Below are 25,570 nucleotides of genomic sequence, written 5' to 3'. Positions count from 1 at the left end.
TGCTAACTCACACCCCTACTCCCACAGCAGTGAAAGCTGCACTGTGGGATATGTTTAAATTTTCTCACTCAAACCGAAACACACTACTTTTTAAAACACAGATAAGTACAAATTACACCATTGAAGCTGGAAACAAAAGCTGTTTCCAAAACCAGCTCAGGCTCTAAATTGGTGTGTAACTTACCTGATGCAGTGGTCTGCCATGCAGCTGTAGGGACACCAGTGGCACTGCATGGTCAGAGCAGCACCCAGCCTGAGCTCCCTTCTGCTCCCTGCAATGGGCAACAGTGCTCTGAGTGAGTCTGGAAACAGGAATCCTGTGCAGGGAACTCCAAGATGTCTTGTTCGTTTCCAACCTAGTGGAAAGCAGAGTGACATAAGCCCAGAAAAAAATTAGAAAAAATTAACCAAAAGAGGGAGAAGACATAAGAACATTTAGAAAACTTGGAAATACTCCAGGAGTACCCATGGCTAACATCAGAAACAGTATGAAAAATAACCCTGCATTCCAAACACAGGCAAAGGGCTCTTCAGGTACAACAGGCTACCAAAGAGCAGAACCCTTCCTCTGGCAGATCAGAGATCTAAAATTATCTGCAGGGTTAAGAAATGTCACTGTTTTTCTGAGGAGGGAAGCAACAAAAGAAAATAGGAAGTTCTTTGATATGGTCATGAAAGGCTGCAACAAGCAGAGAACTGTCCTTTGCAGGCTCACCGTGCTGCTTGGAGGATGCCAGAGGTCAGGCAGCACACCTGGCTGAACAGGCAAGGCACAGTCTCCTGGAAGCACAGCCAGAGGCTGAACACCCTCTGCAGTATTAAGAAATATGAATGGTTGGTGTCAAATTTATTAGGACTACTGGGAATACTCCCTCTTCTGATTATTTATTGTTGTTGTTGTTGTTTGTGGTTTAATTTTTTTGTACTCATTTAATCTTTATAATTTATTTTTAAATACATATATAAAATTTACTAAGAAAATCACCCAGACTGGGACCTTTCAGGAAATGAAATAAAACACTTGTTTCAACACCTCTTAATCCAAAATTATGTACCCTTGGATACTCAACACTTTTATTGAAGAATTTATAAAAGATGGTATTAAGAAAAAGAAATGCAGTAACTTCCTTAGAAGTATGTGCACTGTTCTTCAGTAAAAGCAACAGGGCATTATAGTGGGCTACTTGCCTTTCCTGAGAGACTGTCTAGGGCAGAGAGCATGAGGTAGCCAGTTCTCACTGGGGCTGCAGGGAAAGAATCCCACCTTCTGCAGGGTCCAGGCTGCAGGTAGGGAAGAAGCCCTGACAAGACCCACAGTGATTACCCTTTGGGGGCCAGGGAAAGCAGAGGTGCTGGCAGAGGTAACACTGTGAGCAGTATCTCTTTCCTGGTTCCCACCTTGGCTGCACTTGTCCTGTCATGCTGATGTGTGTACATGCTCAAAGATGTGTTACACCAGTGCTGGATACAGGTGGGCAGAATATCCAGAAAGCACTGCCTGGACCTTGCTCATCACACACAATACAGGTCTAGCAGAGCAGGCTAAAAGGCAGCACCTGACCCATGCAGCTGGGAAATCACACCTTGCAAGTGGAGCAGAAACAATGACTTCCACAAACCTCCTTCTCAGAAAATTAACAGAGGAAAATAAACTCCAGAAAAATCCTGGGTTTGTTTCTTTTTCATCTAGATATTCTGTTTTCTTTGTCTCAGCATGCAGATGCTGTAAAACAGGTAACTAAAATAATGGGATTTGGGGACTGGGGCCATCTGCCCTCATAACTTCCAAGGAGGCAGAGCCATGTGTTGCAATCTCCATCACACACAGTCACTGCATGTTGGCACTATTTAAAACTCTCAAAATGAAAAGAAATAACATTTTTTGTAGCCTTTTCTGTCCATGAATTATACAGTAGTTATTAAAGCTGACAAACAGCTATTACTCACTGCAAGCAGCAATTCTAGCTTTTCACTTGCTTTGGTCAAATCATTTTAATGTGTGTGATGATTAAGTAACACTGTTGAATTGAATTGCTCCTGGCTTGTGTATGTCAAAACCAGAAGCAGCTAGATTCAAAAAGAATGGAGCTAAACTGGTGTTATAAATGTCACAGATGCCGTGGAAATGCAGCAGGAAGGAGGTAACCTAGACCATTTCCTTACCCATTGAGGAAAGCTAGACTAGCACCTCTAGAGCTTCAGATTCTCTTAAATTGCCATGAAGGAAGATTCTGCCTCCCCTCTTGCAATACCATGGCTAGGGCTGTTCTTAAGAAGCTTGCACTAATATAAAAATCTTTACCTTCATGTTTCCAGTTAATTTATCTCACTATTGCCCTTCTGTGAACGTACATGAAAAACAGATTATTGCTACCTTTCTCAGCATGAATCATTTAAATATCTGAGGATTAATCATGCTGTCTCTTAGATTTTTGCAGATTAAGCAACCCCACTTTTCCATTTTTTTTGTAGATCATGTTTTCCAGGCCTCTGCTCACCCACACTGGTCTCATTTCCAGCTATCAGCATCTCTCCTTAAGCACATTCCAGCAGAATTCCCTTTCTGACAATGTTGGCATTAATTCCAAGTACCTCATCTATGCCTTGCCTGTGAGGGTCAACTTTCTGATTAAATTTGATTTAAATCCTCTCAAGCACCCATTTTGGTGAGGAAAAGAGGAAGACAAGTAAGTTCTCTCTTTTGCAGACAAGCCACAGAGACATTCCCATTTTCTACAGCTGAATAACAAGAACTTGCTAATGCTCTTCCTGCTGCCACCCTAGAGTCCCTGCCAGGCCAGCTCTTACACTGCCTGGTGGAGTGGCTGTGCAACAGAACACTTCACTTGTTCCATGGGTTTCACTGCAGCCAGGCATCTTGCTTTATCCAGCTGTTCTCCTCCTATTTTCCTTTGCTTCTGCTCCTGTTCCCATCTGCACTGCACCATGTGGTATTTTTAACCTTTCCCACAAGTTAGAAGGGCAACAGGTTGTTCACAGGAACATGTGAACTTCCAGCAGGAAGTTTTCTCTGTCCTCGCTGGTGGTGTTTTCCAAGCTCCTTCAAAATTTAAATTCAAAAGCACTCCAAATGTCCTACTTTTGCCCACCTCAGTGGAGGCAGGAACCTGCAGGGCAGCAAGGACTCAATAAGCTAGATAGTGACAGCAAGCCATCCCCACAGGGCTGGGGTTTTTTGCCAGGTAACATATGCCTCTCTAACTCTTTCCTGAGGCAGGAAACAAGTTTACTTTACACTGAAAATGCAATTTAACAATCTTTTGTGCCTAGACTGCAAATATCCAACACAGAGACTTCATTTTGCATGCTAGAAATGGGCTTCATTGGGGTGAACTTAGCAACTGAGTAATACCAAGTGTGGTGGCTACATGTGGATTAGCAGCCATCATCTGCAGAGGGTTTAGGACCTGTAGAGGATCAGCTGGCCTGTCCTAGAGTGCTCTGTGGCACAGCTGCAAGCACCCAGTTCTTCCCTTTGCCTATAAAGGCAGAAAGGCCTCACTCTTACAGAGGAGTGAAGAGTGAGGTGGTATGAGCACCACACAGCTGTCCAGGAGCTCTGCCCATTTCTGCTGACAACACTGAACAGTGCAGACACAAAGGAAGTGGAGAATGTAGAAATTTCTATGCCGAGATTATCAGAATTAATAAAAAAGTTTTTTCAAAATCTTGATGTCAAGGGCAGTGAAATTATCGGTAGCCATTACAGCTACTCCAGAATCCAGGCTAAAATACCTCTACACATAACAGACTGAATTAATTCTTCCCAGTTATGGTGCCCCTAGAGATGCTGGATTTGTTTACAAGGACCCATGGATGATTGTGGATGTGTTGGTACACTATAAATGTATGCATGAACTTCCATTCAGCTGTGGAAAAGAAGGCTGGTCACAGGTAAGTGCAGTCCATCAAGAGGGACAGCCATGTGGACTTGATCTCCTGTGCTGCTCCTCTTCCCCCTGTTAACACGGATTTGGGAATTTTAGCTTGAGAAGAACTGTAGTCATAAGGTAGTCCATACACCAGTGCCCCAATGGGGTGAGGAAGATGGGGCCTAAATGCCCTTGAACCAATACTTCAAGGACAAATAGTCCCCAATCTTCTATCAAAGTATGAATGTTCATAGTTCCTCAGATAATGGTGTTTGCCATAAAACACTGCCAGAGACATCGTGCTAAAAACAATAGACAGGGGTCACTGAGTTCACTTTTTGCTTTCCTTCTCACATTCAGTTTTAGATTCCCTTCTAAGTATATTGTTCTTTCCCAGATAAACCCTGTGAAACAGATAAAACCTGAGTTTAACATGTGAAGGGAACATTTCTTCTGATTTTACTTATAAAAATTCACGTGGATGAAATTTGATACAATAAAGTCTTGTTGGTGTCTGTTTTCATTGATTTGCCTGATTACATAAGGAGAGAACAAGCACATGTTCGTATAGGGCAGGGTGGGAATTCAGGATCTGCCAAATGGGACTCTGTTGCCATTGATATGGCTGCTTAAATAAACAAGGAAAAGGATCTGTGTTCACGGGAGCAAAATGTAGGTAATAGAACTGGGCTTCAGGAATTCCAAGTTTTTTTCAATTAAAGAAGCCAAAATAAGCAAGGAAGGAAATTCTAAAACAATGAAAATTATGTGGAAACTTGCACTGTTAATACTGAAGACTAAATAGAAACAATGTCACCTCAATATGCAAACACTGACATGGATCTTCTTAAATGCATCATCCTATGAGTAGTTTTAAGTGTTAGCTAGTTCCCACAGAGCATAAAGATAATACTCTGGAGTGAAGAACAGAAATATGTCTACTGCTGGCAAGAAGTCACAAAGGAAGGAAATTTGCTGGAAGTGAAACGGGCTTGGCCAGACTGTAGCTGGCTGCACTATCTGAGCTGTAGCACAGGATCTAGCAAGAAGGCTCCTTCAAACACTTCATGCAAAGAATATTCTACCAACACACCACGTGGTTGTTGTTGGAAGAAGTAGTTTTAAGAGCACACCAAAACACTAAAAATACACTGCTCCCCATCAAACAGACACAACCCCACTTCCTTTAAGCCTTAGCTACCCAGGAGCAAGATGCCACTGTGTGGAAACACAAGACAAAACAGCACTAGCAGAGGGATCCTCCTGCCAGTGGAGGTACCAAAGCTGTGCTCTGGAGTGCACACAGTGGTTCCCTCACTGGTTGCTGCTTTACATGTTTTGTGCTCTAACAGATCTAAAGCTCCTCTGCATGGAGAAGGAACAACTGTCTCAGAAAGCTGGGAAGCATGATGGAAACAGAGTACATAAACTGTGCAGTCCTGCTTACACCACGCTGTTAATGCAGCTTCCTAAAATATTCTACCCCTGTACAGCATTTACTGAAGGATCAAAAATGCTGTGAGCAAGCTCAAGAGACTGAACTAATTGGAGGTTGCCAACTTCAGCTTAATTTTGGTTAAACCCCAGCTAAATTGACACAAGGTCTATCCCATACAGTTTGTGCCTGCCTGTTTTCTTCATCTGCCTTTTCAAGAATCACAGAATATACTGGATTGGAAGAGACTCATAAGGAATTGAGTCCAATTCCCTGCTCCTTGCAGGACTATCTAACACTCAGCCACATGACTAAGAGCATCATCCAGATGCTCCTTGAACTCTAACAGGCTTTTACACTCCAGTGAGCAAGCAGTTCTTGTTCAGAGGATTGCAGGTGTAAAAAGAGGTCCAAAGATTTTTTCTTCACATAAATTTCCCTGATTTGCATGATTTCTTCTACTTTCACTTATAAATAGCCATAAGGGTCCTACAGGGGCACTCAAACTGACTGGGAGTTTTCCATCCTGTAGAAGGCTGAGAAATTGCAGCTGAACATCCCCAGCAGCTCTAAAACACACTTATCTGTAGATTAGGTGTTTTGTAGGCTCACAGTGCACAAAAATGCAAGTCCAAGTTTTGCATAACTAGAGAAAAAATTATCTTGCAGAGGTGTAAGGAAGAAATGTTTCATGGGTTTAACAAGAACGGGATAATTTTGGTTAGAGGTAAGGGAACATGGGTTTCCAAATCACATGACCTTCACAATACCCTGCCAAAAGGTAAAACAATCCCAGCAGTAGCCCTGTGCAACATTCACCTCAGCTCTTCAGACATACTTTTCCACTTCTTGGAGAAAACTCCCTCTTCCCTCCAATGCAAATCTCTAGAGATGCCTGAGCAGTCCACTGGCATGTTGTGCTTCTCCATCTGGATTACCTTCTCAAACTCTCATGTTCTTCCTTAGCAGCATGTTCCCAAACAAAAACTGTGCTTTTCTTGCCATTAGTGCATCTTGCACTTCCAGACCACTCAACAACTGCAAAAGTGAGGTGATCTTTGACTTGTAAGTTTCAGGGTTTTTTACCTGGAGAGGATGCTTTCTGTTCCAAGTGTGGAATCCAAGTGTGCAGCCAGCACATGATGTTGGAGAGGAAGCAGGAGGATTTTATACTTTTATCTGATTATGTTTTCTTAAAGCAGAGGCCGTTAAGCTCTCCCATGAACCCTCTTGTATCATAAATCAAAACCATTATAACACTATGATATCCTATTAATCTATTTCATTTCATTAGAGCCTGGTGCAATGAGTCTCACCAACAGCTTCATTTTCCCTTTCCTAAGCACTCTCTCCTTTAGCAGAGTTTCAGATCACACCATAGGGTGTCACTGCAGAGGGAGCTGGGCTGCTTTTTTTTCCCCTCATGCAACACCACAGGCTGGTGTCAGAGCTCAGATCTGCTGCTGTTTTTCATTCTGGTATGCAACACACATCACACACTTTGGCATGATCTCACCATAATCCTCAGTTATGATAATCTTTGGATAAAAATGTTCAAGTATTTTAACTAGAACTGATTAGAACATCTGGGAATGATGAGCTGACAGTTTCCATGGCATCCTGTGTTATGTTTTGGACGTGTTTTACATTCCCAGTTTCTGTGGAATAACTACATTTTCATCATCCTGTTCCCAGGAGAAAACCAGTCCTGCTTCCCTACCATGACACCCTAACCCCCCCCAAGAGTCAATAAATAAACTGTCTCGTCCATGTTTCAGCTGAGAGAAGCACAAGCACTCTTGCACTGGGCCCCTTACTCATCCATGTTACCCTTTAATGGCATTCTTCACAATCCTTCAAATCTGCACTAACCTCAGCTTTCTGCCACACGTCACCAAGTCACATTTCTGTCTTTAGGGCACAGGTGAGCCTTTCAAGGACTTTCCTGTTTGAGAAGCTATTGAACAGCAGCCCTTTATTTTCTACTGCTCTCTTCATACTTTTTAAAAATTCATTGTAACTGGAAAAACACCATCTAGTTTTGCAAAACTTGCCATAGCTTCTCCCAGTAACTTAAAACTGTCAGCACTCTATTAAATCATAATTTTTTCATCCTTTTCCATCTGATGCCATTCTCTCCTAGTTCATATGGCAGCCTCTAACATCAGCCTTCAAGAAAGACCTTCACAGCCCAGTCTAATTATCCAGTCTAGGAGCCCTTCAAAACAATAACTTCATTTGTTATTTCCAGTAACTGAATTATTTCACTCTGCACTGTTACATCAGATTAATTCTGCCTGGTACTGGTGATTTGTAAAAATATTCACAAATTTTCCACCTTGTCTTGAACATTTCCAGTGCTGTTTGGATCTGATATTCCATGATCCTGATGGGCAGGAAAGCAAATTTTAGGACAAATTTTTTTTTTGGTGAAATCTACAACTGATTCCACACTCCACTTCCCCCTTCATCTAAAAACGCAAAACCATAATCAAATGCTCTCTGGACAGCTGGGTTCATGTTCAACCAGAAAAAGAAATGAAATTGTGTGGTTCTTTGTACATCAATTTCATATCCAGGCTGTAATCCTTTCACATGAGCCAACAATTTTTGTGTAAGTGTCTTCCATGTTCTGTCTTAAAAGTCATTTGCCTGTAGTTGAGCAAGTATGTCCCTAAATGTCTGGACAATCACAAATAATTTCTGACCGTATGCTGATGCACAGTTTTCCTAAGTTGAGCACTAGTTATTTTTGCAATATCCTTAGCACTTAGAACTCCTCTCCTTATAAAAAGAAAAAAGTAAATTCTATTTTTTCAAATTCTTCTTCTGGTGGTTTTAATTTCTGAACTCGATTAACTGAAATCAGAAAAGGCCTGCTGGCTTCACAATCAGGCCCCAAGTGCGAGAGCAGCGGAAGAACATCTGAGGGGTGAAAGGTTTCCGTGACTCGCTGCCGCTGTGAATGGCCGCCGGTTTCTCCTGAGGGTGTTCCCCGTGGCCGCAGAGCACGCACCCCCCATGGCTGTTCCCACAGCAGCCATTTATTATCCCACCTCAAACACAAACCACCGCTCGTTTCCTCCAGCCAAGCAGCCTCACTGCCCTCACTCCGAGCGCACTGCAGGGAGCGGGCGCTGCCCTTCGGCTTTCTTGGAAACTGCTGCCAACTCAGCTGCCTCCTCAGGATGGATCCCCCTCAAAAACCCCCACCTTTATTAAAAACTCCATCTCGAGAATTAACGAGCGGCTTGAAGGGTTGGATCCAGCACCATTCGCAGCGCCACTTAGCACACGATTAGCACATTCAGAGAGCACACCCTTCCCTCCTGTCAGGAAGTATCAGCATGGTGCAGCCCAAGCGGAGCTGGGAAAAGCCCGTGTGCCGGAGCTGTGGCTCCGGGAGATCCCTTTTCCCCGCTGTCCGAGGGGCAGCGGCGGCCGCTGCGGCCTCAGCCAGCTCGCTGTGCCCTCCCGCAGCCGGGCCCGGCCCGCCAGCCGCAATTGAAACAGCCGCAATTCCATCTTCACTCCTCGGCAGGCAGCCAGCAAGGGTCGGGCGGCTCCAGCCCTTACCCTCCCAGGAACCTCTCCCCACAGCTCCCGCCACCTCACGGCACCTCCATCTGCACAGATCCGGGAGGATTTGCCGATCTGTCTCTCTAACCACCATCGTTCTCCCCCTCAGGCACCAGAGCGCGTTTGCAGCTACCGCTGCTCTGGGCGCCCGAGGAGGACGAGGCGCAGCAGCCCCGGAGCTGAGGGCAGGCCCTGCCCGCCCTTCCCGGGACAGGCGAGCACGGACGAGCCGAGCAGATCGCACCACGACAGCACCGGCCAGGGCACGGCACGGCACAGCACGGCACGGCGGGCACCTCACCAGAGCCGCCCTCAGCAGCCCCAGAGCGGCCCGAGCACCACGGACAGCACGGTGTGAGTCAACAGCCGTTCCATGGTACAACCTCTCTGTTTAGAATTACCCCACATCTGAATGGTACTGCAAATGTATTTAGCACTTTTTAATTCAAGCTCACTAGAGCTGAGAAGATAAATAAAAGTAAATAACTCAGAAACTGTCAATTAAGGTGTGCCACTAGGCGGGTATTTATAGCAAAGGCAGATGTACAGTAACTAAAAAGCCAGAGATCACTTCCTCGGCAGCCCAGCCTGCACGTGTCCTCAAAAAGGAGCTGAAACAAGGGAGAAACACCAGTCTCAAACCTTTAGTGGTCTGCCCAAGAATCCATTTTGAGATAAAATTTATGAAAGAAGAATTTCAGTTAACTAAGAATATTGACTATGTTCTAAAATTGCCATATAGCACACATTAAATTTGTTGCAAAACTATAGTTTGTAATTAAAATAGTAGAGAAGGCAGAAATGCCATTCTCTTCATGCTGAAAAATGAGTAATTTCTCACTTCAATAAGGCATCCTGAGAGTTAAGTACAAAACAGAGTATACAAGATGCAAGCTTGGTCAAAATTGACAGCATGTTTGCCCCTGTCTGAAGTAGTTGGAGAAGCATAAAAATCTGATAGCCCAATTATAGAATGAATTGCAAGTCACTTATTTTTGCATGTGCAACCCTCCCGTAGTCTTCAGTAAGAAGGTTACAATTAAATAAAAAGACTCCTGGTACACCTGCTAAGTTACAAAAACAAATACAACTTCACCACATAGACATGAAAATCAATACTAAGGCTTGTGAAGAGCTGTTGCAGACAGAGCTCCAAGACTGTGAATCACATTTTTGGGTTTTTTTATTTTTCCAAGGACAAAAAGTAGAACATCAATCTATTTTATTTTAATCTTTATTATAAACAAATTTGTAGTTTTCAGAATGGGATTGCTACATATTAGATAACAAAAACATCAAATGAATCAGTTTTATCTTTTACTAAATTAAATCAGAACCAGCAAAACAATTATTTTTTAAAAGGATTTAGTCTATTGCAAGAAGAACAGCTTTACAAACATGGAATTAAAGATACACGGTTCATCATATATACATAAGCAGCTGATGACACTCTGGACAGAAACATACAAAGAACTTCTTTGCACATAAATAGATTTTTTAAAGTATATTTCTTTCACATGTGTACAAAATTATTTTGTTTTCTACAGTGAGAGAAGTTCTTGGAGACAAACAAGGACTCTTAAGAGACAAAAGCCTACAATAGGATGTGGGCTGTCATGCACACAAAAATGTAATAATACAATTTACACAGCATTCTTATACAGTACTTGAGCTTCTTATATACATACTTACAAGACACTTTTGTACACGAGATGCCACCTTTGCAAATGAAATGGCACCTCCCCTGAAAGGCTGCATTAGTTCCAGTGTTTGTATAAAAGATAAACAAGTATCAAAAGGCAGCACCACTCTGCAGAGTCAAGGATCCACTGAGCTGCAGCTATAGTGAAGGCAGTGGGGTAATTATGCTGGCTTCTGTGTTTACACAGCCCAAGTGGGAAAGGTTGAGATATGACCCTTGAAGTCTATACAATACCTTCTACAAGATGTGTCTGTGGCTAGAAAAACAGATTTTACCAGATCCATGGCTAAAGCCACACGCTTTTGCTCTTCATCTCTATGCTACTTAAGTCAAGCATTTGCTTCTGTCTTTGGGGGAGAAGTTTGGCTTTCATATGACCTTTTCAGTATGGTTATTTACCAGTGGTGGGGCTGAGTTTAGCACACACAGGACCTGTGAAACTTTTCTTTAATGCACACAGAAAGGGTGCAGAGTGCAGCAATGACAGGGGACCCTGCTAAGCTTCTGCTGGACTGGGGAATGCTCATAACCTGTGACAATCAGGTGCCAAGTTTGCTGTGAGATTAGGTCAGGCTTCCACTTTGTTTTAGGCACAACAGAGACAGAAGACTGGGGTTTTGCTTCTTGATTCTCTTTATCACACTTTGTCCAACTAGGAAACAGTACCCAGAGAATACTCAGAGCAATCTACAGGTGATGCCTTTTAAGACCTGACAGTGTCTAGATAAATGGTACCTGGACATCAGCCATGCCACACCTATTACAGCTACACCTGTGGCTTACACACAGCCATACTCATACCACACTGTCTGCTGATCCCCCTGGGGGTCCGGAGACCCAGGAGTGCTGTTGGAGCTGTTTCCTCTCACAGGCTCCTCTACAGCCCCGGAGCTGCTTTCCAACAGCTTACCCTGGCACTTGGTAAGTAGGGCATCACCCTGGCCTTGTCCTGGGGAGGTATTTGCCTCAGTGCTGCTGCAAACAGCCCTGGCAGGGGCCACTGTGGCCACCTCCTCAGTACGAGGTGCTGACTTGGGTTTGACTTTTGAGGGAGTATGGGATGCAGATGAGTAGTGTTGCCCGGAGTTCACACGCTCTTGCTGCTGGACATTCAGACTGCTGGTGGATGCAGTGGGTGAGGCAGGGAACTGATGGAAGGAGAGTGGCCTCTCATCTTTTGGAGGGACCAGGGAAAGGCGCCTCGCATCAAGCTGCCGACAGCGGGAATCGACACCTTGCGCGGAACCTGCCACCTTTGCGGACTGCGGCCTCTCTCTTAAGTGTGCCTGGGAGCTTGTTGGCACAGAAGCCCTGCTGCTCTGACAGACAGAGTCCTTGCCCCCATGCAGCTCTGCTCCTGACTTCTGAGGGTTCTCCTGCCTGTAGGCCTCTGGGCCAGCGGCCCTGAGCAGGTCTGCAGAGGCCAAGCTGAATGCCCTGCTCAGTGAGGTGCTCCTCCTGCTCGCAGTTCCAGGCTGCTGAGGCTGTGCCATCTGCCTCACCCCACTGGCAGACTGGTGCTGTGCTGGGTGAGGAAGCTTAAGGGACCCTTGGGGGTTTGCCAGAGCATCAGGTTCAACTTGTCTGAGGTTTGGTTTCATGTAATTGTCGGGCTTAGCCGGTCTTCCTTCTTCACCAGCCACGGCCATCTTCACAGTTGGAGCAACAAGACTAGTGGGCATCTTAGCAGCCTCCTTTCTGGATGGCTGAAGCAGCAAGTTTCCAGTAGCTGAAGGCTCGTTTGCTTTCCTAAAATAATCGCCAAGCAAGTCATCTCTGTTTGTGGAGGTGTCCTGGTGTGAGAAAATATGCATGTCACATTAAAGACAACACATTTTGTTTAAAGAATCATGCAGAACTCTGTATTTGCAAAAATCCTCCTTCCCACTTAATTTAAACCAAATACAATCATAGATTTTACACAGTGGAAACAGAAGAGATGGATGTTTAAAATGGGTATAAATCCAACTCAAGGAATAATGTGCTTATTGTAATTAGATTGTGACAACCTTGCTTGCCAGGTTAATTGTCATAATTTCTACACAATTTTTGTTGCAACCTGGACAGCAGCTCTTTTGCTTCCTTTCACATCAGCCACTGTTACTTTAATATCAATATCACATTGATGACATTAGCCATTGACATCAGCAGATATCAAATATGTCTGTCACATTCCAGAATACAGTTAATCTGGATAACTGTCCCCTGTAACAGAAGTCAATACCTTGGGGAGATGTGCTAGCATTACAAAAAAATTTAATTCCTTCTTCACTGATTCCCTTCACCTCTCCCATGCAATATACTATATATGTTAAGAGCTGCATGTACAATACAATGAAATGTACAAAAAAAAATTACAAAAATTGTTGCCTACAATGAACTTGCAAATTTCAAGTCAGACAATTAACCTGGCAGTAAAAGAAAATATACAATGAATATTTCATGGGGATGGTCCATGCAATCCAAAAATGGTGATGATGTTTGATCAGCTGATGTTGTACTATTAGCAGAAGACATGCTCAGAACAGTTAAGGGACATGCTGTCATTACAAACAACAATGCTGAACAAGCTCACGAAATTTACTCTTCTCTAGGGAGCATGCTTAAAGCTTAATACACTTATTTCACTAGTGTTCCAAATATTTCTTCCAGTCAAAAAACTTCTTTTCCACAAGCAAACACCATCAATGGCAATAGTGCAGTGTGAGAATTTCTAAGCTCAACTAAGCGTTATGGTGTTAAGGTTATTTTTAACTTCACTTAAACAGCTGTTATGGACATTAGCATTACAGAACGACGAGTCCTCCGAAGACACGCACGTGTACAAACATACGCTGCCAATACTGCATGAGCAATTAATGCAAGTATCTGTAGCCTTTAAAGTAACACCTAGGAGTTACAGTATGCGTCTATTGGTATTAATGTGCTAGCAAAAGCTGTGGTAAGTCAGGAGCTGTTGCCTTCATAATAAGAACAATGGATACCCTGGGGATATAGAATGAAGCAGATCTCCTATTTCCCCTGCCTGTTCTGTGCCTCATGCTGTCGGGATATGAAACACTGAGGAGCGATTCGAGTGACTGCGAATGTTCCTGATGAATGGAAGGACATAGGGTGTAGCAAGAGGGATACAGTGAATCAGCTTCTAACAGAAATTGGTGTAATGAAATCATTTCACTCTCATTTAAACTGCGCCGATGCTGAAAAGGAACAGGATGACAGAAAGAATGAAAATGGACATGGTCAGGTAGTTACAGACACACAAAAGTAATAATTTTAAACTGCTCTAAAAGCTAAGAATTGTACTTAGGGTAATGAGGGAGGAGGAGGTATATTTCAACATTACTGTGAAAATTCAAGGACCAGAATTTACTGATGCCATGAAATGGCACAGCTCTGCTGATTTCAACACTTTTATCAAGGCATTCATAAAACAGAAATCTCTATTCACTTACACTATCAATTAACAGTTTTTAAGATATTAACCTGTTCAATAGTGCACTGCCTCACTATTGTACAGCATGTCTGAGCAGTGAAAGACAAATGCCATGTAGAAAACAAACACTTAGTTCCTGAAAAAACCACTTCAATGAGTAACATATTCTTGTAGCCACTGAACCAACAGGGCATATCAGTAAACACACAAACATGGTGGAAGTATCAAAAACTTCCTTCTGCAAGAAAAAGAGCCTTAGATGCACTGTTTTTTTCAGATTGTGAGATGGTTTTAACAACTGAATATTTTGCACTTTAACTGAAAACTATTCTAGGTTTCATTCCTAATTATAGATTCAGCAGCTGAAAATTACACAGAAAACATATCAGTTTATAAATAAAGATACCTGGAGCTGAGAACTGATGATACAAAACCTTGACCACAATTATCTGCTAGCAAAAAGCCCCAGCAGTCCAATACACAGTACTTGCAGTGAATTATATGACTTGCCATAGCTGATAAACAAAAATAAATTAGCAGAGTGCTATATGAAAGCTAATTTTACCTTAGTTATTGAAACTGTCTCATTTGTTTTGCAAGATTTGATAGTACTTGTGTATATGAAAAAGGACCATCTTGTCTCCCTCTGTTTCCCTATGCCCTCATCCTCCTAAATCAGCTTTGAAGTTTTTCTGACACGTGAAATGGGCTATCCAGCTCTGTTTACTTACGCTTGGTAGAGACAGCCTGTTGCTCTCTTCCAAGAACTCTTCCAAAGTTACCATCTCACTGCCAGGAGAGGCACATCGCTGCCTGCCTGTGTGAGACTGGCATGGATTGCTCCTCTGAGGTACATCACAGGACATCAAACCATTCCTGTGGGAGGAGGACTCATGCCTGCTGCCAAGGCTTAAGAAAGCAGCAGCAGAGTGAAGGGAATACGTATCTCGGAGCAAGACTGGTGCCTCTCTGCTTGGCACCATATCTTCACTGCTGAGGCTCTCAGTTCTACCATGGATATGGTCTAAGGAACCTGAGGAGAAGCATAAATACCATTAATGACACTGCTCTGGCATCATTTCAGTAGATTTCACACTCAGGTAGGAACTTATAATCCAGGGCTGTTTCCACACAGACTGGGTGGCATTTTTTATCTTCATTCTTTCTCCTACAGAGCTCAAAGCAATCAGAGCTTTGAAAAATCAGGACTACTAAATATCTTACAGCACCTTAAACGAACACAATTACTTCAAAGAATAAAAATAGCACTGGAAGCTAATAAGCCTTATATTAGTAAGGTAATATTGGGGTGCCTCTTTACAACCTATGTGTCATTGAACAATCTCTCAGTCTTGGCCATGTGATCTGAGAGTTAGAACCTGACAGTGGAAAAGCAGAAAGTGGATTTTTCCACAGTATCAGGTCTCCTTGAATCCTTCAAGGATGCATAATTTGCAAAAGCAAATCTCCAGAGCACATTGACTCCATACATAAGCTGTGTGCAGAGTAAGAACCACAGAGATCTCTTGTTGTAGAGAGTCTAAGAGTGGCCTGATATTTCCCACAATACGATGCCAGTCAGACTGAAGCAAAACTCGACTGTCTGCCTTAAAAGCCACCCCTTGCCAGAATCAATCTTAGAAAAGCACTTCTTGCCAGCAGTTTTGATTCCCAAGACAGCCATGTCCAGATTGCATAATCACTACCATTTCAAAACAAGTCTTCAAAATTAATTGGAAGGAAAATGGCATTTTACACACAGTTTCAAGGAATTTCACTTCCTGTTTGTCACAACTCAGCTGTAAAAGCTTTACCTTTCAAATTGAGAGGTGAGCTACTGCTGGAAGCGTTCCTACTGCTCTCTAAACTGTTTGGCCTGGACACTGAAAAACATAAATCAAGCATTGAACAAACAGATCTTAAGCTCCCCTGATTCTCTAAAAGACTTGGCTACAGTCTCCCTTCTGAAAATAGGACCTGTGCAACCAAGTCACTTAGAAAACATTAACAACATAATACACACAGGATGCCAAAATCTAGACAGAGTAGAAAACATCTTCATTTTTCAAGTTGTTTAGGATCCATCTCGTTTATCTCATTTTTTGCACAAAGAAAGATGTTCTGGGTTTTTACAGTAACTATAAAGTAATGCATATACTGAAAAAGTTCAACAATAAGTTGCTGTCTCTTTTTCAGTTTTCTTTGGAAGGAGCTGGTGGCCAGCTTGCAAATTCAGTTTTCCGCAGTCTCTAAGCAGGCAGTGCTGCTGCTTCAACAGCATTCCCACTGTGCATCCACAAGCCCCACACCAAATTTCTCTTACTGCTGATTCACTCCCTTAAGGAAGGAATTAAACATTCTCCAGAAAAATCAGCAACTAATCTGTAGGACATGAATTTAAAGGTCTGTTGGTGGGAGAAGGCAATTTGCCTCAATGCCAGCATTGTTTTGAAAATTCATTTTGGCAAAACATCCTTTAAAAGCCTCAATAGAAAACCAGAAGCAGTTAGAATCCCATTCCCAAAATGGCACTGAATTACTACACCTCCTTCTGTAATATAAATGCAACTAAACCACTCCAGGACAGCTCATGTGGATGCAATGAAACAAGTCTTAATGCAGATGTTTAGAGCACTCACACATGCTACAAGCTTACCCTGCCGTCTGGCGCTTGCAAACTCCACCTCCGGGGACTGTTCACACAGATTATCTTCTGAATTATAGCCTGGAAGAGAACATAAAACTTAAAAGGCCAATTGAACACAGAAAGGTTCATCCTTCAGGTCTGTCTACAACACATTCTAGCAGTGTGGAAGACTGAAGTGATCAAGAGGTTTTTATAGACCCATTTTCTAAACACTGGGCAGGGAACCACTGAAAAACTGACACTCAAATATGCCCTGCCAAGTTGATGACATTACAAGAGTGAATAAACCCCACACCTCATCAATTAAACCATGCAGCAGATGAAGCACGAGTGAAAATATTACTGCTCTGGTTTTGTACTTGAATGCCACTAGCAGCCTTGCAGGAACTATGAAGCAGCCTGCCCAGCACTACCAGCTGCTGTATCAAAGGCACACACACCTTTTGGCCTGCTCTGGAGCCGGGAGATGGGGGTGGAAGTGTGCATGGGAATGGCTGAGGTTGAGTAAGTCCTGGGACCCATTTCCACACAGCTGGGTTTCGTTGCAGAGTCTGCTGAGATTTCAGCATTATCATTGCTGCCTCCGTGATGGGAATTCCTTTTTTGCTTTAGGTCCATTAGCACTGGTGGAGAGAGAGGTAAATGAATAAGACTCAATGAAAAACAGCATTAGGGGATTTGTATTTATCTGCCCATACAAACATGACAAACAGGCACAAAGAAACTGCACAACAGAGGCGCTAGTTTGGCAAGCTTTTCCATAAACAGTGCAATAGTGGATAGGAAATTTCTGCCACCAGCTTGTCAATCATGTGTGCTCTCTGTAAAGTGTGGGAGTGACAAGGGCTGCTTAGTGCCAGTGGGAGGGCTGATATTATACATGCAACAATTACTGTGAAAGGAGGAAGAAAAGGAGCAAAGACGTGAATCCAGAAAAGATAAGTGAGGTGTGAAATTCCCATAACATTATTCCTCGTAGGTGCAATTTATAAGAACTTACTTCACTAATAAAATAGAATAGGGAAAGAGTGACAGTAGTCATGCTCTTACTCAAAGAAAAATAATGCTGATTTGAAAATTATCTATCATGGTATACAGTAACAGTTATCACAAAGCTAACTGCTTTCAGGTTTGTATCTTTGCTGTGGATAAGAGCTCAGTCTTTACAAGGTTGAAACTCTGCTGTTACAATGCAATGATTTTTAAGTGGAGTTCCTGGGATCTTAGCAATAGAACAACAAAAAAAGCCTGCTAAAATATTATTTAGATTAAGAATCTGAAAAATTCTTTTCTACTGATGAAGCAAGTTAATTAATTTCTTCTAATGTCAATGTAATGCTTTAAGGCACACATAGAACAAAATTTAAACAATTTATTGCAGAAAACACACCTAATGAGATGCAAGATTCTAGATTTTATATATTCTATGGAATACTTGATTAAGTAAGAGAAACTAAATGTTGAAAATGCAGCAGAGTGCATCAGTCAAAATAAACAACTTGCAGAGACAAAGGACAGACAGTTCAAAGCACAGAGCAGCTGTGAAGTTGTATTAGAGAAATGGACCAATGTGCTGTCATCTTAGGTGGCCCCTAGAAGCTGACTTCATTCAAGAACAGTATTTTCTCCTTAGGTCTGCATGGGCTCCACAGACTGGGCCAGCACTTTCTCTCAGAATTGAAACACATGCCATGCCTGCAGGGGCAACTACTGGCTAAAGCTCCACACACAAATCTGTATTTCTAATTGACTTCGTAGCTACACTTAACACCTTCCATGGACGCCAAAAATATTAATTTCCCTGGAAACTAACATTCTCCACAAATACCCATATGGGCAACAAACACCAGGCTGTTCTGTCAGAGTCCCTGGTTGTGCCACTGGAGACAGTTCTCAGAGTGAGAAGGGAAACAAGACCTTCTGGCCTCTCTGCTGAGACCACGGTAGCACACTGCTCATGCTGCATCCAATTCTCCAACAGGGTGGGGACTGGACCTGCACATTCACTGCAGAAGCCACCAGGCCATGAATATTAGGCAACAAGAATCCTGGGCAATGGATTAACAGAGGTTATTCACACCCTTAAGAGAGCAAATCTACATTCTTCTTCCAAAAAAATCTGTTGAAACTGAAGCAGAAGAAACTGAAATGTCAGCTCAATTCAAGATGAATTTCCTTAATTAGAAGTACAAAACCTTGCTAAATATCAGGTCTGAATGTGAGCATCAAGACACCTGACTGAGAATAATTTTTCCCGTAGCTTCCATTCTATATTCAAAGCTAGACTACTTAAAAGCAGAAAAAGGTGTCATAAAAACCTTCCTTTTTGAAATCATTTAGTAGCACAGACTACTGAAAAAACCCCTGGAGCTTGAGACTGTATTTTTATTTTGGTCGGACTACCACACTGTAGAAAGCACAGCAACAGCAAATCAGTTCAGCATTTTAACTGGACACAATGCAAGTACATGACTGCAGGAAAATATTGAAGCGAATAGCAACTTCACTTACTGACAACATGCACCACAGCCAATATACATACGCAAACTGTATGCCATGAGGTCCCCTAAAGTGTGCTGCATTGAAGAAATGATCCAGTGTGCAAGAGTGATTCATCTTCTACAGGAAAAATTAAGTCCATGTTCACTAATCTTTGCTTGTATTTAGAGTATTGTATAGACGTGCTGAGTGTCTCTATCAATGTGCGTGTTCTTTCATGGCATGTGAGATTTTTTTTAATTTTTTTTTTTTTTAATATTTGTCAGAAATAAATGAAGATAAATACTACAGAGAAGGTGTTAGAAAACTCCCAGTTCCGGGAAAGAAAGAATTTCATTAGGAGAGGATGGGATGTCGGAAGAAGACCAGAACCGGAGCCGATTAGAGAAAGACTGATGATTCGATGGAGACTTAGGAGACTTGTCTTTATCCTTGCTTTTGCTTCTCAAAAAGGCAATCTTTTTGCGCTGTGCAGCTAAATTGTTATCACACAGGTATCCCAAAAAGAAGAAGAAAAAAAAAGTAAAAAAAAAAAGCCTTATAAATAAAACTTAAAATGTCTTAACACACATTAAAGACTACACAAGCAGTAAAACCAGAAAAGGCTAAAACAATGACCAACACCTATAATGGAGGACTGATGAATGCATAGCTAAACATACCTAATCTGACTCAGATTAAGGCATAGATTAACACACACACACAATATTTAAGCAAGTCCACTAAGAAATTACTATTAGATCATTCAAAATGTCTTTACACTCAAATTTCCTGATGTCTCCTAGGCTTTAGTTCTGGTGAGCCTCATCTCCACTTAAGTGTGCTTCATGTAACATCAAAATGAATGAAGCCCCAGAGACCTTCTGTTGTCTCTGGCACTCTACAAACAACCTTCTGTTGTTCTGTGGCAACCCAAGCCCAACTTCTCATGCTGAACTTAGGATGTATGTTGAACACCTGGAATCATATGGATGATCTTATTCCATAAAACATCTCTTTTTACTTTAAGTGAAGAAATGACCTCTAATAATTAGAATAGAGAAAGGGTTTTACCCAATCAAAACAAAACCTTTAGACAGAAAGGTACTCGCAGTAGGTTTTTAGAAGAGTTCTCAGCTACTCCCCTTCTGTTTCCTACCCCCCACAGCTGGAAGACAGCAATTATTATTCACATAACAATTTCAAAATTGCTTCTTGGAAAGTATTCCTGGAGTATAGCTATCTACATATAGAAGCTGTCAAATTATATCAACAGAATAAACAGAGCTTGGGACATATGTATTACTTTTAATAAGGATGAAGAGTATTTATTTTGAGAAACTTTCTTTTAAACCATTACTGCAGAAACTAACTTAAAAGAAAATCATTCCCTCTTCCTTACATACTCCTTAGTATTAAAAAAAAAGTTATCATTTTAAATGAAAAAATTCTTAGTTTAATTCTAAATCAAAACATGGTATTGTCTCCACAATCACCAGTTATGATAAATTGGTTTACAGTAAATGGGTTATTTGCTCTGCATGTGCACCATCTGCTGGCAGTGGCTGTCAGCCAGCTCATACCCCTCTCAAAGAGCCTGAACCACACACTATTCCATAATCCAGCTTTAAATGCTGCTTTGCTGCAAAACCCCAGTAAATGAAGTATTAGAACCAACTTATTCAGTAACAATGGATTATGCAATACATCTGGGCAAACAGAGGCTGAAGGGAGAAGTAGTAGATAAAAGGAAGAAAGCACACTAAAACAAAACCAAAGCTATTATCTTCTAGAGTTTACTCAAATTTCTAGTTTAGGGTTTCTACTGTACTAAAAAAAAAAAACCCAAACAAACCCAAAACCAACCAAACAAAAAAAACACCAAAAAACTCTAAAACAAACAAAAAAAAGGACATAAAATATGTGATTAGGCATTAACATATCCAATATATATATATATTTTTTTTTAATTTCAGCTAATCAATTTAGGCTGGCCATTCCTTACCTTTGTTTGAAGAACACCCAGGGCTCTCTCTCTCTTCCACAGGGTTTGACCCTTGAGAGGTATTATCCTGAGCCTCGTGTTGATGTTTCAATTTTTGGGAGGCAGATGGAGAGTTTACCATCTCTGGGGATTCAGAATGCCATGTGGAGCTTTCTGCTGCTGCTGCTTTCAACCGTTCCCTTGGGGTCTCCTTCTTTGGCTTGATAAATTTGACTAAGGCTCTGGCTCCAATCCAGGGGTTTTTCCTGATAAAGCAGGTTTTGTGAATGGAATTCAGAAAATGCTACAAGAAATACTCCCCAAGGAAGTTTACAGTTGTGCTAAAGCCATCAAGCCAACCTACATTTTTTGTTTACTGTCATGAATTGATTCAAAAAATGCACCATGAATTTCACAGCACTTGAGATCCATTTCTCTACTGAAGTCAAAATTACTTTTGCAGAAATATTTCTTCAGCATGAGAAATGTGAGAAAGACAACTGTTCCCTCTGCTAGAAATCTAAACTACACATATGGACCACATAAGACATTCTTACAGTGTGACAAACTCCACTACAGGAACAGACTGAGGAGGTAAAATGAAAGCTACTTGGAAGCCTCTTTGCTAAGATTATCAGTCAGAACTATGTATAGTGGAATTCATTTGACCCTTTTTTGTTGTTTTTAGTATAATTTTAAGTCCCTTCTCTCCAACAGACTGGTTGCTTTCTTGCTTTGAAAGAGCAGCTCTGAAAGCTCCTAGTGCTGCTTAGTCACCATACTGGGAGCAAAGTGGTTCTTTCCCAATTTTTCTGGGAGTTTCAGATTCTTGTATTAATACAGAGGGCCCCACAAGAGGCCCTATACTCTACATTAACACAACCTGCTGCTTCAGGAATATCTTACAGAATGAGAGGGAAGAGACAAGTGGAGACAACACCACCCTTACTTCAGATGAAGTTTCTGTTATCCCCAGCTATGGAAAGCCCTTTCTTGTCCTCACTGATCTGTACAGCAGAACTAAATTCATGTGGAACTTACTTTTTTGGAGCAGGATCATAGAACTTGTACTGGTCCATTATTTTCTCTTCAAGTTTTTCCTTATGTCTTCTTAAGGCATTCAATTTATCACTGTGAGGGTGGAAAGCATATTCTGAGTCATCTGTATGAAATCAAGCATAATCAAAAAACTGAAGACCAAAAGACACCAAGAGAAGAAAGAGACTGAAATATCTTTCTGATATCCTGAACCTTCAGGTTTCACAGTCTGTTAGGAGAGGGCAAATGCAAAAGCTTACCAACCATGCTGATGGGTGATTTTTGAGCAATAAAGCATGAAAGGTGAAAGAACAGTAGATGGTGGTGCAAGATTACTAACTAATATCTCAGGCAGATTGTTTGCTGGGTGTTAAGGCTAACTGTGGTTTTTATTCATCATTTTGTTAACCTACACAGGGAAGTTGGCAAATCCTATTTTCATTCAAGTAGTAAGGGAAATGCACCTCCATCACAGAACAGTCAGACACCAGGATAAACAGATCAGAGAACATCTGAACTGTATTCAACCTATTTCAGCAAACACTTCAACCACATAAGCCAGTACTGCTATAAAACTCAACTGAGTAACTCCCACATCATCCTGATGTGCTTAAACTAAAATTCTTGGAATTAAGAACATTTTTCTTCCTTCTTTCATACCTATAAGAGAAATTCACTGCAGTGAAAACAGGATTCTTTGTAAACACACAGTATCTTTAAACAGGGTATCTCACTTCAACATGTCAACCTGGGCTTGAAGGACACAGCAACATATGTTGATATCTGTATCCTTAAAAACAACATCAATGCAGGTATTTCTTGAAATGCAAATGAAAAAAGCAAGAGGAGTATGAATATTTGCTATCCTTCAGGAACCTAAATACAAAATGACTCTCATAAGACTGTATTTTTGTTGCACCTTGGCTATTTTCCAAAATCTTAAAACTCTTTCCCAGTCTCCTCTTCTTTGAGAAGTACCACTGGGTTTAGCATTCCATCTTTTCTCACTGCATTTTCCACATAGGTTCATCTGTATTATTTGAAAAGAGCTGTGTTTGCCCAAGTGTTTTGTGAACAACCCTTTGCAGTAAGGCAATGTGGAAACATTTTGTGCTTTCTCCCATTACACTTATCTCCTACCAAACATCCCCTTTTCCAGCAGATATCAAGAAGATCTATCATTCCACTGACTGCTCTTCTAGTCCTGATAGATGATTTGTATTCTATATTTGTCTGGATTACTTAAGGTTTCACAATTCCAATGTCTTTTTCCTTACATGTACTGTTTCTGTTCTTCATGATACTGCTCCTTGCTCTCCATGTTCTGCTCCAGTAACATCTGATTCTGTTGGCTCAGCATCTGAATCTGACTCAGGAGATGATGGTTTTCTTCTTCCAGATTTCCCTTTAGACGGGACAGGAGCTATTAAACAAGACAAATTAATCTTTCCTCTTCATCTGGATTCCCTGGAGTGAGTGCACCATAATCAAGATAACACAATAGCATGGCAACCTAAGATAAAAACCTACACACTTCAAAGTATATGGGCGTTCTGTTTCATAGTTTAACCTTCTATATACAGCATGTCCAAAGCTTCACACCAGGTATGGGAGCTCTCTAACCCAAAAGCAGCAGCAGCTGTACATTTACAGCTACTCACCTCACAGTGGTTATCCAGCTTGGTCAGAGAGATATCCATGGATTGGTGCTGCTCTTTCAGCTCATCATAGCGAGCCTGCCAACGATTCAACTCCAGCTGAGAGTTGTTCAGGGAAGTTTTCAGCTCTTTAGTGTGTGAATGGAGCCCTTCATACTCTGCCTTCAGTTGGTTGTGCAAGAAATTCACCCTAAACATGAAGAAGACAGCAGGCTTATGAAGGACGCTTCACAGGAATGACCTCACATTCAAAGACCACACCATCAGTTAGCAGCTCTCACCAAATCAAACATAGTTCCAAAGAGTAACTCCTAAGAACATTTTTATTCTAACATTTCATAAAATTTTAGAAGTAGTGGTAACATTATAAAAATTTTCAAATTTACAAAAGAACTGAAAGGAAAATACATGAGAAGTAAAACTGCTATTTCTTCAATATGTAAGAAACATAGCACAAATTTCTGAGGCACAATGTATTTAAGAGCACTGGGATATAAAGACAGCTCTATTTGGCATGAATAAAGAAAACTCACATGTTATTTTTTTATCTTAATGCATGAAATATGAACATTAAAGTGTCCTGAAGTGAGAAACACTGTGGTGCTGTAAGAAGATACTGTGGCATTCTTTTACACTTTTACGTAAATCTAAAAATGTCTACAAATCATGAAGGTATAACATTAAATAACTAAATGAACAGATTAAGTTCTGTATCTGTTGACAGATAGGCCTGGCCCTCTGCCAGCCCTGCAATCAATATTATGCAACATCTTTGTCCCTAAGAAAATTAATTAGGAACAGCAAACTTGAAAAAATCTCTCAAGAGCTCTGTTCTAAAGTACACTTGTACAATTGTAGCTCAACTTAAAATGTGATTTTTAAATATGGTTCAACTTGACATTGCCTCAACTTGATGTGGTTTTGGCCCCTTATTTGTACCAAAAAGATTCTCAGAACACCTTTGTAGTATGAACGAGCCTACAGGGAGGTTTTTGGGTGTGGCTCTCAGAAGGGCTCTGCCATAAGTTAACATCTACCCACTGATCAAGAGTCTCTAAGACTGCTTTTAATAACAGGAATGGCAGTTTTCTCTGGGCAGCAGAAAATAAACAATGGTGTAAAAACCACAAGCCAGTGCTCCTCAAGGGGAAAAAACCCAGTATAATTTGGGGGCTTAGGCATTTGTAGTTCTGCCTAAAGGCAAGTGCTTGGAAACAATTCATTGCAGAAAATGCTTTTGAACTGAACCAACCACATGTGGAAGCTTATTTTGTATGAGCAAAGGTCCCAGGTCTGAAGCACCAAATAACAGTACCAGTATTCATGAAGCTGACGATCTTCAACAAGTAAAAGTTACCAAATAAACAATATCAAAATAGAGAAAAAAGAACAGGCACATTATATGAAGGTACTTCAGAGCTAAAGCAACACATCCGTGTTTTGCATAATTGACTTTTAATTTATATATATATATATAGCAATTTAGCAAAGGAACCATACCTGTCCAGTTCCTCCCTCAGCTTCTGATTTTCCCCAGTGGTTATTGCATTTGATCTTCTCTCTTGTTGCAAAACCTCTCTCTCAGTTTTTAAAACCAATTCCAACTCTTCCAATTCTGCCTTGTGTTTTGTTAAACTGTTGTATCTGCAAAAGGAGGAATAGCATGCCCTCAGCTTTCATTCAAACATTTTTCTTCCTCCGGGTTAATATTTTTAATAGG

The 25,570-nt window shown here is 41.4% G+C and overlaps 2 protein-coding genes across 11 annotated transcripts in view; both read right to left on the bottom strand.

The window, feature by feature from the left end:
• Positions 1-9,061, bottom strand: part of GPR68 (G protein-coupled receptor 68) — a 33,623-nt gene extending 24,562 nt beyond the window's left edge. The window contains exons 1-2 of one of the 6 annotated variants that reach the window (XM_064423590.1): positions 8,905-9,061; positions 185-356 (exon numbers count right to left, since the gene is read on the bottom strand). The gene's annotated coding sequence lies outside the window, so the exon portion shown is untranslated. Of the gene's footprint in view, positions 1-184; positions 660-715; positions 3,127-8,904 lie in introns of those variants that run through there. The other 5 variants (XM_064423591.1, XM_064423593.1, XM_064423592.1 and 2 more) reach the window with 5 other exon arrangements.
• A 1,062-nt stretch (positions 9,062-10,123) lies between these two features.
• CCDC88C (coiled-coil domain containing 88C) overlaps positions 10,124-25,570 on the bottom strand; it is a 94,769-nt gene continuing 79,322 nt past the window's right edge. For 3 of the 5 annotated variants that reach the window (XM_064423566.1, XM_064423568.1, XM_064423570.1), the window contains 11 exons: positions 25,351-25,494; positions 23,854-24,040; positions 23,470-23,615; positions 22,196-22,285; positions 21,176-21,420; positions 17,133-17,315; positions 16,702-16,770; positions 15,860-15,928; positions 14,777-15,078; positions 13,594-13,809; positions 10,124-12,402 (listed from right to left, as the gene is read on the bottom strand). In XM_064423566.1, the coding sequence (XP_064279636.1) occupies positions 11,389-12,402; positions 13,594-13,809; positions 14,777-15,078; positions 15,860-15,928; positions 16,702-16,770; positions 17,133-17,315; positions 21,176-21,420; positions 22,196-22,285; positions 23,470-23,615; positions 23,854-24,040; positions 25,351-25,494 (2,665 nt within the window). In that variant the 3' untranslated portion in view covers positions 10,124-11,388. The remainder of the gene's footprint in view (positions 12,403-13,593; positions 13,810-14,776; positions 15,079-15,859; positions 15,929-16,701; positions 16,771-17,132; positions 17,316-21,175; positions 21,421-22,195; positions 22,286-23,469; positions 23,616-23,853; positions 24,041-25,350; positions 25,495-25,570) is intronic. The other 2 variants (XM_064423569.1, XM_064423571.1) reach the window with 1 other exon arrangement.

Source organism: Passer domesticus, chromosome 6, assembly GCF_036417665.1.
Source record: "Passer domesticus isolate bPasDom1 chromosome 6, bPasDom1.hap1, whole genome shotgun sequence".
NCBI classification, from domain to species: domain Eukaryota; kingdom Metazoa; phylum Chordata; class Aves; order Passeriformes; family Passeridae; genus Passer; species Passer domesticus.
This window is presented reverse-complemented; position numbering and strand designations above follow the sequence as displayed.